At 47.3% G+C, this 16,951-nt stretch overlaps 1 protein-coding gene across 1 annotated transcript; it reads right to left on the bottom strand.

Moving 5' to 3' along the window:
* Positions 1–686: 686 nt before the first annotated feature.
* LOC307238003 (protein APCDD1) lies at positions 687–15,115 on the bottom strand. Its single transcript, XM_080010837.1, has 6 exons — positions 15,070–15,115; positions 14,678–14,825; positions 8,594–8,771; positions 7,101–7,632; positions 2,511–2,832; positions 687–2,128 (listed from the first exon to the last, which is right to left on the bottom strand). The coding sequence occupies exons 2-6, from the start codon at positions 14,712–14,714 to the stop codon at positions 1,668–1,670; spliced, it is 1,530 nt and encodes a 509-aa protein (XP_079866963.1). The 5' UTR covers positions 14,715–14,825; positions 15,070–15,115; the 3' UTR covers positions 687–1,667.
* Between the last annotated feature and the right edge of the window lie 1,836 nt (positions 15,116–16,951).

The raw sequence follows: 16,951 nt of genomic DNA, 5'->3' as shown, positions 1-16,951 counted from the left end.
TCTCTCTGTCGTTTTAATAGGAATTGAATGGAATGTTAGGTGTCTTGTTAATGTTATTTTAAAAGCGTTTTAAGGAAAAAGGAAAGACCTTCCATCAAAAGAAACCAGACCTTGCTATTTGTTGCTGGATTGCCTCTGAAGTCTACTTCAACTTGTTCATTTTGTAATTTCTACTTTTTCTCTTTGAGAATGTCTGAGTGCAGCTGGGGATGTAGGTGCCTCCTTCCTTGTACATTTCTGTCCTTTCCTATCCCTGACAACACCAATGCAGACTTTATATATTATTTGTCTTTTTCTCAATACAAATCATATATTCTTCCTTCCTTCTGAGGCAAATGTTGACTGAAAAGAGGTCTCCATTCTTACAATTCTGTCCAATGGTATTAAGCATTGAAGAAATAAAAATGAAAACTGGCTTTGATAGCTCTCCTTTCCTGTCTCCCGTGAATATCTGTAATTTAAAATTTTTGCCAAAATCTCTAGTTTGAACTCTTCCCAAGGTTTTAAACTTTTCAAACATACTTTAGAAAGTTCGTAATTAAATTTAGTTTGTCAAGTAGAAAGTCAAGTTTTGGTCATCAAGATACACCCTTCTGCAAAAAACAATCCTTGACTGTAATTGTTGAAGTATGTAACAGTGACTACACAAGCAACAGCATAATGGAACAAAGGCACGATGAACAATAAACAGTATAAAACCTTTAATCTCTGTACATGACTCTGAGGTTGTTACAGGGTCTTTTCAGGAACATTAAGCCGGATTCCACTCAGGACTTTCCAGGAAGCTGTTTGGGGGGGAAAACTCCAGTCATCGTACTCCATTCAAAAGCTAGAACTGTAGTGACCAAAGGTGCTATATAGTACCTTTCCTCTGGTGTGCAGGTGTCTTTCGTTCCATTTTCTTGTCCAAGTGCACCGTACTGGCCAGCTTTGAAATTGGGACATCCTTGTGATTGTTACAAGCAACATAAACCGCCCATGATTCTGGACCATTTCCATATCATCAAGATGGTTTAGCAGTGAGGAAACGCTTAGCCATAATCAGACGACTGCGCTTGAATGGGATCTGCTGTCTCCAAAATATTTCAGTAAGATATTGCATGTCAAAGATTACAAAGTAAACAGTGCTAGTGACAGTTTTAAAAGAGGAGAATCTTACAGTAAAGGTAAGAAACGTCTGTCATGACATTTTAGAATTCCCTTACACCTAGATGATGAAGCCCATCAAGAACATCTCAGGACAACGGACCTGTTGTGTCACAATTCATCGTAATGAAACATCTCACATCTACTTGCACAACCGAGAAATGACTTGATATCAGGAGCAGGTGCAGTGAACAATATATTGTCAGTCTGCATGGATGTAGACCGTTCCTCTGAAAATGCAGACGAGCGACTACTAAAGTGCAGTTACTGTGGTGCAGCAGTATCAAGTCTTTCGTTCCTGGGAAGGAGTTTTGAGGATGACTCGTTTTCACTCGCCGGCAGCCTCAACGATGGTCATCTTTCCCGATGTGAGCTGGAGCAAGGAAACTTCAGGTTGTTTTTTTTTTTTGTTTGTTTTTTTACTTAAACAAGCTGTCGCCTTGTTGCGTTGTATTCCTCGCGTCACCCACGCTCTCGTCCCGTTGTCTTTATGTACAAACGCCCTCACCAGTGCCTCTGCTTTAGCTCTGCCACCAGAGAAGAAGCGGCATCGCCAACAAGGCGAAGGCCATCCCGCCGGCCGGGCGATCCCCGCTCCGCCCCGAACATCCGCTGCCGAGCCTCTGGTGGCCGTCGGAGCCATCCCCCGGGTCGCGGACGGACCGCTGGCTGCTGGCCGAGCACTGGACCAGCGGCATCTGGTAGGACGTGGCTCGCTTCTCCGGGCGGTCGGGGCTGGAGCCGTCGCTGGGGCGCTGGCCGTTGTAGAGCAGGTAGCGGCCGTGGGCGTCCTGCTCCATGCGGAAGAGCTCGTACTCGGTGTGGGGCAGCCGGATCCCCAGCGCCACGCAGCCGTTGGTCAGCGTCACGTCCTGCTCCACGCCCACCTGCCACGAGCCCTCCACGCCGCACTCGTTGCCGTTGAAGACGTTGAGGAGGGAGGTGGTCGCCAGGTCCATCGGCTTCACGCTCATGTGGTTCACTGGAGGAGGGAAAAAGTGAATTAGGTATTTGGGTGAGTTTTAAGTGCTTTTTAGCCACAGCCAATTAGGAGCATGCTGAACATTTCCGTATTCCATAAGTGATCAATGAGTGAAAATCCAAAATGCCCAGATGATAGAATCCATGAGTATGAGGATTGTTTTTATGTCTTGTATGCAACAAAAATATTGCTCTCTCTAACATGAAAACAGAACCAATTCAGACAAAACGAGCCACTGACCACTAATAAAAGCATTGGGTGTCTTGGACATAGAGGCGTCTCAGACTGAATGAGGTTTGATTCAGAGCGTGAAGCTGTGTCACTTATTTCCACACTTGGTCAGCCTCGAATTTAAGGACAAGGACTGGTTTGACCAACTCACCTTTGAAGACAAATTCCGTGCCGCCCATGACGCGGGTGGAGTGCAGGCCTCGGCTGTAGCGGCCCCGGGCGTAGATGGTGAACGTGGGGTGCTTGCAGATGGGGTCCGAGAAGTGGTAGTAGTGGCCCTCCCAGGTGTGGTTGTTGTCGTGGAAGACGAAGTGGCGGGTGAGGAAGAGGACCTCCGGCCGAACCTCGCAGCGCTGGCTCACCCACTGGCCGTAGAGGCCCACGGTCAGGTCGGCCCTGGGTGGGAGGATGGGGGGGTTGAACTCGTCGGAGCGGTAGATGATGCGACAGGCGATGCAGCCGTGGTCATGGTTCTGGAAAAAGGGGGGGGGTGCAATATGAACAAATAAGAATTATCCTCTGTATGAGATATTTGCCATTCTGAATAAAAATGTACATTTATTTTGGCTGATTTGTTTATTTGCCTGCTCAACATATGTATTATGTGTGTATGGTAATACAAACTAACATAGATACATACCCACACCGATCAGCCACAACATTAAAACCACCACTCATAACCACTAATATTGTGTAGCTCCCCGTCGTGCCGCCAAAGCAGCTCTGACCCGTGGAGGCATGGACTCCACAAGACCTCTGAAGGTGTCCTGTGGTATCTGGCACCAAGACATTAGCAGCAGATCCTTTAAGGCCTGGAAGTTGTGAGGTGGGCCCCACATGGATCAGGCTTGTTGTTCCAGCACATCCCACAGATGCTCGACTGGATCGGAGCCTAACCCCACCCATCCACATGATGTAGAAGAAAGCGTGATTCATCAGACCAGGCCTCCTTCTTCCATTGCTCCATGGTCCAGTTCTGACGCTGACATGTTCATTATAGGTGCTTTCAGTGGTGGACAGGGGTCAACACGGACACTCTGAGCAGTCTGTGGCTACGCAGCCCCATACGCAGCAAGCTGTGATGCACTGTGTGTTCTGATAGACATCACAATTTGGTCCTTGTCAAAGTGGCTCAGATCCTAACGCTTCCCCATTTTTCCTTCTTCCAACACACCAACTTCAAGAACTGACTGTTCACTTGCTGCCTGATATATCCCACCCCTTGACAGGTGCCATTGGAACGAGATGAGACATGTTGCTCACTTCACCTGTCAGTGGTTTTAATGTTGTGGCTGATCAGTTTCTGTATTATGTATGTTTGCTAATACATTCTAACATACACATTGTCATAGATACATACAGTACTAACACACAAGCCTACTCTCTCACACACACACACACACACACACACACACACACACACACACACACACACACACACACACACACACACACACACACACACACACACACACACACACACACACACACACACACACACACACACACACACGCCAAGTTCTCCAGTGTCCCACATTTAAATCTTCCACACGTAGCCTGCATTTGATCATGGAATCCACACCGATACCTTGGTCTGACTCAGAGTTCAGAGTTGAAATGGGGGAAAAAAAGAAAAACGTATTTCCCTCAGCCTGAACCTCTGGAGTTGTGAAACCCAGACACGGTTCTGGACGTTTCTCAGGGTGATCACATCGTTTAGTGGGAAAGACAGATGTCCGACCGAACAATGAGTCAAGGCAACGGAAAGAGACGCGGGGCGACGGCCAGAGCAGCATCATCATGGAGCCCCACAGGCTCACCCTCCATACGGGATCGCCGGTGAAAGCAAAGGGTTTGTCACACGGTCGATCACGGTCGGCGCACGTCACGTCTGGTTCGATGCCCGAGCGAAGTGCGATCGCAGGGTCCTCCGCAGAGCGGGGACAGCTGCAGAGCGGGACAAAGACCTTTCTACAGACGTCATGTTCCCCCGTCGGAACGAGTCAGCTCCAGAGACCAAAGCTTCCTGGCAGGAGGCGAAGTATTTGTTATTTGAGGGTGGTCGGATTTTAACGACGAGGACGAGGACGACCCCCGCCCCCCCCCGGCCCTTCTTTTCCCCAGACACCTCCACGGTTGCATGCGATTTAAGAGACGTAAGACAGAACCAATTCCAGAAGATGAAAAGCAGAAAATATCTCCACATTCTTCAGCTGGAATAGGCAGGTCTATAACCACCTCGGTGTGAGAGGTTAATGGAGAGAGGGAGGCCTTCCACACCAAGCACACAGGAAGTGTGTGCGTGGGCGTGTGCGTGTGTGTACGTGCCTACAGTGTGTGTACAGTACGTGTGTGTGTGCATGAAAAAGGGATGAACATATGCAAGGTGGGGCGTGTGTGTGTGTGTACGTGCGCATGTGTGTGTGTGTGTGTGTGTGTGTGTGGGGCTGGAGCACGTGTGGAAAAGATGTTCCAGCTCTCAGCCCATAAAACACAGTCTTGCTGAGAAAGAAAGAAAGAAAAAAAAAAAGCTACCAGGGCCGATTCCTGAACACCTTGAGCGCCGCAAACAATAATACAGTAAATCACTTTTGAACACGCTAGAAGGATTTCCGAAGCATATGGAAATTATCCAGCGACTGGGTGATTTCTGGGGTTGTTGTTGTAGTTTTTTTTTTTTTTTTTTTAACACAGTTTTCACCCACTTGCCTTCATAGCACACGCGCTGCCTCGTTGGTCTTTTTAATTAAGGACTCGGGGTGAGTGGGAATCAAACCTCCAGCCCCGGCAGCGCCAGCGCTCCACGGTACTGTTGTGTTAATTCCACCGGAAAACATGCCGTCGAAATTGGCACGCCACCTACCCACCCCGCAAGCGCTGGCAGCCGATAAACACAGAATTCCCTCTCAGCGAGCGTCAATTTGAAGTGGGTGCTAGTGCTGTACAAGCGGCGAGGGAACCGGAAGATAGACGAACAAAAAAATAATTAAAAATAAAAAAAATAGGGAAAACAGATGAAACGGGCTTAAAAACAGAGTGCGCTGCCTGGCTCTTGCGTCACCGCCCAGATCCACCCAATAACCACAAATGAACACGCTGGCACCGTGGGAAGCCTCTGGCCCGGGACCAGCCCGGGGCATGCCACTTAAGATTAATGGACGGTCGCCATGGCAATAAAATAAATCCCCAAAAAAGAAACCATTACAACCTCAAGTGATGGTCTGGCTGATTGGGTTCCGAGTCGGACGGACTGAGGTATTCTCCTCCACGCTTTCCAACAGAGTTTGTAATTGAAAGTAACGTTTATGTGCGAGTTGATGACCAGTTGGCCCGTCGTTGACCAAGGCAGTAAAATTAGTGAGAATTCGGGATCAGGAATAATTCCCCGATGGTGGGCCGTAAAGAAAATAAGAGTAACCCTTCATTCCCCGGTTCCCAAATAAAAATAAGTAAATGGATGAATAAACAAATAAATAGATCAATAAAAAAATAAGTTGATAAATTAATAAATAAAAAAGGGTGCTGTAAAAAAATAAATAAACAAACAAACAAATAAACAAACAAACAAACAGACAAATAAAATATGCTGTAAATAAACAAATAAATAAATAAATAAATAAACAAACAAACAGACAAATAAATAAATAAATAAATAAATAAATAAAAGGTGCTGTTTTCAAAGTGCCTGAATGTGCTGAGCATCCCAGATAAAATGTATGTATTCCTTGTCGACCCCTCCCGGCCCCGCCCTCCTGTCTTCTTCTGTTTCGGAGCGAGGGGGAGAACACTTGGATCTGGGCCTCAGGCACGCATGAAATCAGACCTGGTATGCGCTCACCGGAATAATTCACACGGCCGCATGATCCCAAATTCTGGGAATACCGCACGTCGATGACTCCCGGAGATAGGAGGCCCGGGGCTTCACGTCGCGGCACCGCGGGCCGGCGGGGCCAGCAACCGCGCGGCGCCGGTCGTTACGGCGCCGCGGGGAGTCCCTCGCCGCGCGGGCGCTGTTTACACTGCGATCAGCCGCGCCGGGCCCCGTCTTCCGCGCGTAAACGGGTGTTTATTTAGAGAGCAGACCTCGACAGGATCTCGCCGTAATCTCCGTCGAGGGTGACAGTTAAAACATCACTCTAGGATTTCATCCCGGCGGGGCAGCTGCCGTTCCGGCAATATCAACACAGAAACTGCATCCCACGCGGTCAGAGAAAGAAAGGGTTCTTTATCGGCGTCGGGCTTATAAGATGAAGTGTGTGTGTGTGTGTGTGTGTGTGTGTGTGTGTGTGTGTGTGTGTGTGTGTGTGTGTGTGTGTGTGTGTGTGCGTGCGTGCAGTGTTGAGTTTGCGGTAATATCACCGCCGGTGTCCTCGGCACTCGACGCAGTGGAGGTGGTCCGATACTTTCTGCTGTTGGATCTACTCAGCGTCTGACAAGTGGAACATCGTGATGAATACCATTTTGTATTAAACCGACTTTCAAGCGGTTTTGGACATTTTCACCGTTCAGTACTTTGTCCAACTATGACCAAAACCTTTTTCCCATGCGTGGTCGTACGTTCTGAATTATTCGCTAATTCTTCTGGACCCAACTCTGCTAAAATAATGGCTCCTGTGGGTGTGAGGTACTTATGTGATCTTACGAGCAGCCACTGGCTCTGTTAGAATGATCCAGGTCTTTGTACTTATTCTAAGTCGATTTGGCCAAAAGCGTGACGTAAATGCCTGTAATGTCCGCTGACCTTGGTGTTCTGCAGCGCCGCCTGGTAGCTGGACGGTCGGTAGTACAGCCTCTGCGCCGGCTCAGTGTGGATGTCCCCCAGGAACAGCTCCTCCACCAGGTGGTCCAGGTTGTGGTGGAGGTACTGCTTCTCCACCCTCAGCAGCTGCAGCTCGTGCATGGCGAAGTTGAGCTCCCGCAGGCAGTCGCAGCTGCCCTCCTCGCTCCACAGGTCGTAGCCGAAGTTGGGCTCCCAGGGGCCCCGGGGCTGGACGGCCCCGTGGCAGCTGCGGTTGAGCCGCTGGCTGAGCTCCTTGGCCACGGCGGCCGTGTGACACACCACCTGGGTGCGGTGGAGCTGGTAGTCGGCCTCGGTGCCGCCCCGGATGATCCAGGAGGCCTGGCGGAGGCGCAGGCGGCCCCGCACCACCAGCGTGTAGGTGGGGGCGGTGCAGTGGTTGTCGCCGTAGTAGAACTGGTGGGCTTGGAAGGTGTGGTTGGGGTAGAAGCTGTAGGAGCGCGTCAGGAACTCGGGGCCCGGCCGCACCTCGCAGCTTTGGAAGGAAGACGGAGCGGGAGGGTCAGATTAAACAATGCAACTCCAGGATGAGTGAGACCGATTATTTAACTAATAATCACCAAAGAACACAAGGCTGTTTGGACTCTTAAATATTCTAGTTTTAAGTTGTTATTTTTATATAATGCACTCACAACATGTGTACTTATCACATACCAACAACAAAAATACTAATAACACCATTTTATTCTTATTCCTTACAGCTATCTCGCACTTGTATCTGGTTGAATTTAGAAACCGGAGATCATGCACTTAAGTTCCAGGTTGCTCCGATGGTCGATGTCTGCTTTGGTTGTTTCTAGCCTCTCATGTAAGACGCTTTAGACTTAAGCGTCTGATCAATGAGTAAACAGAAATAGAAATTTAAATGTGGATATAGTTTCCAAAAACCAGAAACTAAGTTCCGGGTCACAGCAGGGGGCCTCATCCATCTGACAACGTGAAAAAGACCTGATCTGAGTTTGTCAGTAAATAAACTGTCACAGTGCGTCGCTGAGCCGGAGGAAGAGCAATGCTCCAACGTAAAACATGAAGAGCACAAACTGAGGAAAAACGTCGTGTCCCAGGGAAAGTGACAACGACAAACTCGAGCTCCAAGCGTGACAGTGAAGTTTTTTTTTTTTTCTCTCCGCAGGAGGAACTTGGTTCTGGAACCGGTTCCACTCGGATGAATAGAAAACCCCCATCATTTGCGCCACCTCCCGATTTGCATCACCCTCAGGGTTCCTCTCTGAGGCGGGGAAACAACCAAGAACTATTTTAGGGACGACTACAGGGACGCCGGCCTTCTGGCCCGACGGTAAGTTGAAATGTCTTTCATGAGGGAACGTGAGATAAAACTGGATTCAGTGGGAGATAAAAACAAAACAAAACAAAAAAAAGACACTGGTACATATACAACGACGCTCCTAAAACCGTGTCCACAACACACTGTTCACCTGGTTGACACCCAGTGACCCTCCACATTTGGGGGCATCTGCACGGTGATGCGGGCTCCGTTGTGAAGGTGCTTGAGCATGTGCTGGCACTGGGAGTCCTTGGAGGAGTGTCCGAAGGTCTTCTCCGGCGACAGACTGTTGGACTTGCCGTGGTGGAGGGAAGACGCCTCGCTCCAGCCTGGAGGAACGACACGGCACAACGGCCCATGAGCTCGGGCGAGCCACATTCGGTCGCCTTGCACGGACACGCCAAACATTTCGGGCTTTGTTAGACGTTGAGCGGCGGCCGTGGAAACACAGAGTTCAATGTAAAAGCAGGCTGAAATCTTTTACTTAATGCTGGTATTTTGATAACTTCCCCTCGTCGATCACCTGAGGAGGGCGCGGTCTCGCCATAATTATTATTCAACTTTTGAGGGGCGAGTACGGGTGGGCGTGGCTCCCTGATGTGACGCTCTGATCTGATTGGCTGGATGACGACCATCTTGACGATCATCACGAGTAGCCGACAAAAGATCCGCTGCGATCAAACCAACTAGGGGGCGCTCTTTCGGGAAAATAAAACACCAATTTCTACCTTTTCCCACGCAAGTTATTTTTTCGACCCGAAGGGGAAGAACAAAACGCACGGTGAGTAAAGTTAGGAAAACAACTTCAACTGCAGAAAAGCTTTTGGTGGAAGAAGGCAAAAAATTAATAAAAGCTGATGTGAAAATAATCATCTGAAAATGCGTAATCCTCTCATCGCATTTTATTTCGGTATTTAAACCTTTAGCTTTAGTCTAAATTGCAAAAAAATTACAAACTCAATTGCAGATTGATCAGAACGTTTAATTCAATAAGGTAAAGTTTGCCTATTACTTAGAAGCCGCCTGTGGTGTCAGTAGTGCTGCCAAAGCCAAACTTGGAGTCACTTAAACTAATGTCATCAGCAGCAGGGATGACAGCGGGTCACCTCTGACAGCGGGATGAGCGGACGCATTAATAGACCCCGCCCTGAAAGTCCTTATGCTTCTATTCAGAACAGAGTCAAAGAATAATAATAACAACAACAACAACAACAACAACAACAACAACAACGACAACAACAACAATTATAGTAATAATAATAATAATAATAATAATAATAACAATAATATGCAGTCTGGAGACAATGTGGCCCAAAATGAGACAAAAGAACAACAGATGACCAGGGAAAAAAAAACCCTCTTCCGCTTCCTTCCTGTGGAACGCGTGGAGTGACAATACGCCCGACCGGGGAAAGCTTACCGGGATAAAATATCGGAAATTAAAGTATTTCCAATGCCCCGGGGCAAAGAATTCCAGGATCCACAAAATACTAACCTTTCAAAGCTCGCATTCCACAAGGGGCGGAGGGGCTTGGTTTTCATTCCCCCCATCATGCTCTAATATCATCCCAAATCTGCCTTGAAATGGGAAGACTTAAGTCGCTCCAACCGGACCCGTGTAATGCCACCGCGGTCGCCCCTGATGCATTTCATTTGGGAGTAATAACAGTGAGGAGGGAACTCAAACATTTTGATTAAAAGAACGAAGGGGAAAAAAAGAAGGGCTCGTTAAGAAACAAAGAAGCGCTTCCAGCTGTATCGGCCCCGATCGCACAGATCCAACGCAGCGTTTTCAAAGGCTTGCATGTGAATTACCACATCACAGCGCTGGACGGCCCCAAAACGCTGGACACGGAGCAACACATGACCCCCGACTCAGCTGGTGGCATTTGCAACGCTACGCCGCCGGCTCAGACCCAGATCATATCAAAGAAAAGAGAAGGATTTGCACATTGCTGCTTGTGGGAGAAAATGTGTGTGTGTGTGTGTGTGTGTGTGTGTGTGTGTGTGTGTGTGTGTGTGTTGGCCTACTTGTCATAGCATGTGTCTGCTTCTGTGTATGTTTGTTTCTTTGTGTGTGTGTGTGTGTGTGTGTGTGTGTGTGTGTGTGTGTGTGTGTGTGTGTGTGTGTGTGTGTGTGTGTGTGTGTGTGTGTGTGTGTGTGTGTGTGTGTGTGTGTGTGTGTGTGTGCGTGCGTGCGTGCGTGCGTGCGTGCGTGCGTGCGTGCGTGCGTGCGTGCGTGCGTGCGTGCGTGCGTGCGTGCGTGCGTGCGTGCGTGCGTGCGTGCGTGCGTGCGTGCGTGCGTGCGTGCGTGCACACACACACACACACACACACACACACACACACACACACACACACACACACACACACACACACACACACACACACACACACACACACACACACCTGGCTTTGTTAGCACCTGCATCCAAGCCGTTACCAGAGGAAAGACTGTAAGCAGCTGCCAACAGCTTGTTTTCACAATGGGGAGTCCAAAAACCACCAATGTGTTTCTGTGTGTGTGTGTGTGTGTGTGTCTGTGTGTGTGTGGGTGTGTGTGGGTTATTTTTAAGGAAACCTGGGGAGATGTGTTATGTAAATACACTTTTAACCTCGCCGTGGTTCGGCTGGTCAAACTTCCACCTCAGGTTTAATAGGGGGTGAATTCTAGGGTAGGGCTCTGCTACGCAAGCAACACGTACACAAAAACACACACAGTAGTTTCAGGCGCACGTACGCGCACACACACACACACACACACACACACACACACACACACACACACACACACACACACACACACACACACACACACACACACACACACACACACACACACACACACACACACACACACACACACACACACACATACTGTATATACCTAAAAGGCACAAAAAGCAGGTGCACGCATGAATGCACGAAATGCAATTTACCTTCTCCACCCCCCCACCCCCACCACCACCACCACCCGGTGTTATGGAGTGGATGAGGACGTGCAGAGCATTTGATATGCGATATGCACCCGTCCTGGGAGGGCTGTGATTATATTATTATTGTCATGGAGACGGAGCGCTCCATCACTTTTGGTCGGAGAAGCTGCAACGCTCATGGCGTTCCAAGAGGAAAATCCACCGACAACGCTTTCGGCATCGCGCTCGTCGAGAACGCCGCGATTTCCAAATCCAGCCCGTTTCCTTTGGCGACGGCGGCCTTGGGAGAACAGTTCACGCACTGTGTGGCTGAACTCGATGACCTCGGAGCGGAACTCGTCGCTTCCCCAGCCGGACGTCGCCGGGTCTCGTCGCCGGGGGGGGCTCACCCCGACGCGTCCCCCGGGGGAAGGTCTTTTGCCCGTTTTGCAACCGGACGGTTTGTCGACGGTTCCAGGCTCGCAAAGCCAAAGTCCTGCCGCGTTTTCGCTCCAGCGCTGCGCTTGGCCGTCCCGAAACCCGGACGTCCCCACCTCTGCTTGGATGTGGGATTCTGAGCGTGGCTGCATGGCTGACCTTGACTGACTGCGCTCAGTGATTATTTAAACCGCTGTGTGGCCCGCCGAGCTTCTCGCTCATATTGGGAAAAGAAAGAGTTCATTGATTGACGGAACCAAACCCTCCGGGGGAATAACAAAGACCTCGGTTCTGAATAGCACCCGACACCGCCCCCGCCAGCTACGTCAGTCCGAGCCATGAATGCGGAATCAAACGGGGTTTTTGCTCAGGCTTTACACCGCGGAGATGAGAGGAGGCTGCGGGGCTGTTTTTGGAAACGGAGGTGAGGCCGATCCCACTGTAGAGCGGCCAAAACACGGAGCCTGGAAGTCCAAGGCAGCCCGGCTGGATCAGAGGATAACTGATATCACGATTTGGAACCACACCTGGGTGTTATTTAAAGAGTCTCCCGAGGAACAAACCGCTGATGAAACGGGATATTAAGTGTTAATTCTAATGCGTTCCATCAAACATTGTGGAAAAAGAAAAGAAAAACAAACAAAAAAAAAAACGCCAGAGAATGACGGTGCCTTTCAAAGCAGAGGAGGTAACTCATTTCTTATATGACATTACAGCTCATGAGCCAAAAAAGCATTAGATTACCATTATGTTCGTCTTTTCAACTTTAAAATGACTGACTACAACACATTACTTCAATAATACTGATGCACCAGCAACAATTTGGCTCCACAAAGTGGGAGCAGCCCAGCAACATCATTTGTGGCTCACTAAAATAATATTTAATAATCAGTCAAACCCTCAACGGAATTGATGCTCAACTTTATTTTCATTTCACTTTCCTAAAAGGAGTTACCCGTTTTACCAAAGGAGACAAATGGAAACCGATTACAAGAGCCGGACATGAGTCGAAAACCCACTTTTGGATAAAAACTGAAGCCGTAATATGTTCAATCTAGCCGTAAAGAACTTAAAAAAAAAAAAAAAAAAAAAATAGTCTTATTTTTCGTGGGAAGGAGCGAGGAGTGGCCTGGCCACATACTTTGTTAGTGCTGTATGTGTGAGCGCTGGACGTCTTCCTGGGACGGCTCTCCTAGAAAAACAACTCTTCCCTCATTAGAGCCGCGGATATTCGGAGTCCAACCCCTCGTTGCCCCGCACCGCTCTCCCCCCAAAAAACGCTGCTCTGTATCTCAATCAAAGAGCCCACAAGGGCTCCCAGAGCCCCAAACCGCAGAGAACATTTCCAGCTTGGCCTGGCCCCACCGGTGAGGTAACAGCTTCTGGGACCCCTGACAAGGAGAAGGCCGGGGGCTCCAGATCCTATTTGGGAAAGGAGGGAACCGGTCGTCCCCCTGCCAGCACGTCTCCCCGGCAGAGGACAATGAGTTTACCATGGATACTAAAAGGTGGCCGTGATGGAGGCGTCGCGCAAACTTTGATTTCCTTTGCGGTCTAAAGTTACTGGCAGTGAGCGCGGGTCAGCAGTAAAAACGCTAAATCCAACCCCATGTCATCCACTTGTAAATACTTTTGTGGGAATCCCACGGCGTCTAAATCCTCGCGTATGAACTGAGCAGAATGCAAGCCCCTGTTATCTCCGTTGTCTGGTGCACGGTGCATCTTGTCAAGGCCCCCGGGTGCAGACCCCGCACGCCCGGCGTCGCCAGGCCTCATAAAACCTGCAGCACGGGGCCCTCAAGGCTCTGTTTACTACTGTAGATTTATATTTGGTGGAGGTCGAGGGCCCGCTGCTCCATGCGAGTCCATTTGTTTAACTCTGCTGTTTTAGTCTCCCCTTCCAAGTCCCCACCACCACCACCACCACCACCACCGTGAATTTGGAGCGCGCTCTAATCTAGACTGACAGTGCATTTTTATTGTTCCTCGACGAGGCTGCAATAAGGCACCACTTAATTGAACGTTAGATTCACTTAAACATACTCGGGGGGTGAGTGGATTCCAAAACCCTCTTTTTTATCTCGACGGGTCATTTCAAGCCACTCTCCACTGTCACTGGCAGCAGATGGACCTGGTCAAGCCCCCCCCCCCCCCCCCCCCCCCCCAAATCCTCCAACAGTGTGTTTTTATCCCGAACGAATGTTTTAAGTGGCTCTTAACTCTCCCAGGGCTTTCATCTGCCTCAAAGCCTGCGAGGCAAACTTTTTATTGCCTTTTAGCCCCTGAGAAATGTACATCATGATGGCATAATGTTTAAACAAGACACTAAAGATGGATATAATGAATATATGTAATGTACTTTATATATATATATATATATATATCATTTTTATATACATACATATATATATATACACACACACACACACACACACACATATAAAGAAACCTGGACGAACACATGGAGCTCATGCTGCAGCATAGATGTCAACAGTTGAAGTAGATGTAGAAAAAGATGTAAATAGATGAGTCATTTACTCTTAAATAGACATATTTTACAATGTTACACAGGAAAAAAAATGATATATATATTATAAAATATGAATAAGATATATGCATGACTCATAAGAAAAAAAATGCCAAAAAATGTATTTTTTTAGGTGTCACTTGCCACAGTACAACATTTCTTGGACAAGCACAACTTTATAGAACATCGTTTGTGTTCTGTTCAGCTCCTGCACATGTAGTTAATATCACTTCAGCTTTTACTGAAGAACGGCTTCCCACTACCCAGCAATGGCATTTGAGGCATAAATATACAAATCAGTTTATAGTATGAATAAAACTTAACATGTAGGAAAGTATATGAACGTGAAACTCACCCAACAGGGCAACGAGCAGCACAGTGAATGGCCCCATCCCAGCTTCAGCGCTCACACGTTGGAGTCTCACAAGTCCTTTACGCGGCGTCCTTGGAGATCCATCCCGGCATTAGTATCCACGAGAGCCTCGCGTTGTCTCACAACATCACTGAAAAATAAACAATCCCAACACCTACATCCACCTGACGATCCGCACAAGAGGGACTCGCATTCCCCCGACACCAACTGATTTTAACCCCTTCTCCCTCCGGGTTCTCCCACAAAGCGCGGGGCTCCCTCTGCAGAACCCCCCACTGCACTGCACTACACTTATTATGATTATTATTATTGTTATTATTATTATTATTATGATGATTATTATTACTGCTACTCTATTTCGGAGAAGTTCTTACTTGTTTCGGCACCACAATAAAGCTGCGAACCGCGCACACGCGTGTGGTTCCCTCAGTGCGTCGGCGCTCCGCAGCTTCGTGCGTAAAAAAGCTCCAGAACAACGCCCCCACGCGCCTCCGTGGAGAGTTTAGGGGCGTGGAAGTGGACTTGGAGTTTGGGTTTTAGATTTTTTTTTACTCCAACCCATTCATAATTTTATATGATACATTTATTTATTTATTTATTTATTTATTTATTTGCTATTTATTTATTTATTTATTTATTTATTTGTGTATTTGTTTATTTGTTTATTAATTTATTCATTTATTAATTCATTGATTTATTATTATTATTATTATTATTATTATTATTATTATTATTATTGATTCATACAACTCACTATATTTTGAACAATTTTCCTCAATCTTTTATATTGATGCTTACAGTTCATAAATCTCCTACACTTTTCCTACTACTACTACTACTAACATTTTTTTTAATTAAAAAATATAAAATACACAAGGAGATATTGCAACATAAATTCCATGTTCCCATTTATATAATTTTTTTTGTCTCCAGCACAGAAAACAAGAAGTTTTGTTTCCTTTTCCTTTCCTTTCTTTATGATATTTTTTGGAAAACATAACCTACTCTCAAGACCTACTTCAGTTGAGAGGTTTTCCTTTTTATAATTTGAACCTTTTATTGATTTTATGAATGTACGGTAACGTTTTTTGCCATGATTATCACATTCTGGGCCTCGTCGTGCTCAGAGAGAGCGAGAGAGAGAGAGAGAGAGAGAGAGAGAGAGAGAGAGACAGAGGGGGAGAGAGGGAGGGAGAGAGAGAGAGAGAGAGAGAGAGAGAGCTCCACAGCCTGGCCTTGAGTCTTTGACCTCCTCTCTTTGAACTTGTGGCTTTTCTTCTTTCTGATCCTGTTGACCCCCAGGCGACTCTCCAGCAACCCACCTCCATTCATCCAAGTAACAGAGAGATCCCGTCCCCGGCCTTTTTACTTAATAAAGAGAAAAGACACTACTTGACTGTCACAGCATTTATTTCAAGGGTGTATATTCATGATGAATGAAAAAGTATTAACCTTTATAAAAGTTGGCGACTTTGTTGGTTTTCTCAATTCAACTGTAAGTAGCAAGCAAAACAATATGTTTTTTCTCTTTTCAAACCCCCCTCTCTATTGTAGGACTTAGTTGCGCCAAACCCATACATAGTTTTGCGTTTAATTTTTTATTTTTTTTACTTTGCCAAAAAGGTGTCTTTTCCCTTTAAAAATTCAGGAAAACCATAAAGAAACCATTTTTAACAACCATTTCGACAAAAAAATAAAAAAATTCTTCTGGGGGGGCATCCCCCTCGAGGTTAGTCCCTTGGTTTATTTACTTTAACTTCCAAGTTAACCATTTTTTCCCTTCATTTTATTATTTGAGATATGGTTTTCGTATTATCTTAAACTGGGATGAGGGACCCTGTGAATCTTTATGGGAGTTTAATTGATTCTCAGGTTCTGCTGTTGCTGCTATATTAACTTTTATACTTCCACGTTCTCATGGGGGTACTGAATGCGAAATGGGCCACCTCACACACACACACACACGCACACATACACACATATATATATACAAAAAACAGTGTTTCACATGCTTATCCAATAATCCCACAATCCTCTGATAATGAGCGACACCCTTTTAATCAGCGGAGCAGGGCCGCGCTGGGAGCCGTAATTAATTTCCATTGTGTGGAGTGTAAACCTCACCCGGCCGCGCTCCCCACGGTATTTGCTCTCCTTCCTTCTAATCCGAGGATTCATGCTCCAGGAGAGTGACTACAGCCCTCCTTTCTCTCCTCCTCCTTTATCTAAAGTGGCTCTGGAAAGGGAAGAAAGAAA

The sequence above is a fragment of the Zeus faber genome (assembly GCF_960531495.2).
Source record: "Zeus faber genome assembly, chromosome: 12".
NCBI classification, from domain to species: Eukaryota; Metazoa; Chordata; class Actinopteri; order Zeiformes; family Zeidae; genus Zeus; species Zeus faber.
Note: the sequence above shows the minus strand (reverse complement) of the source record. Positions and strands in the feature narration are given on the sequence as shown.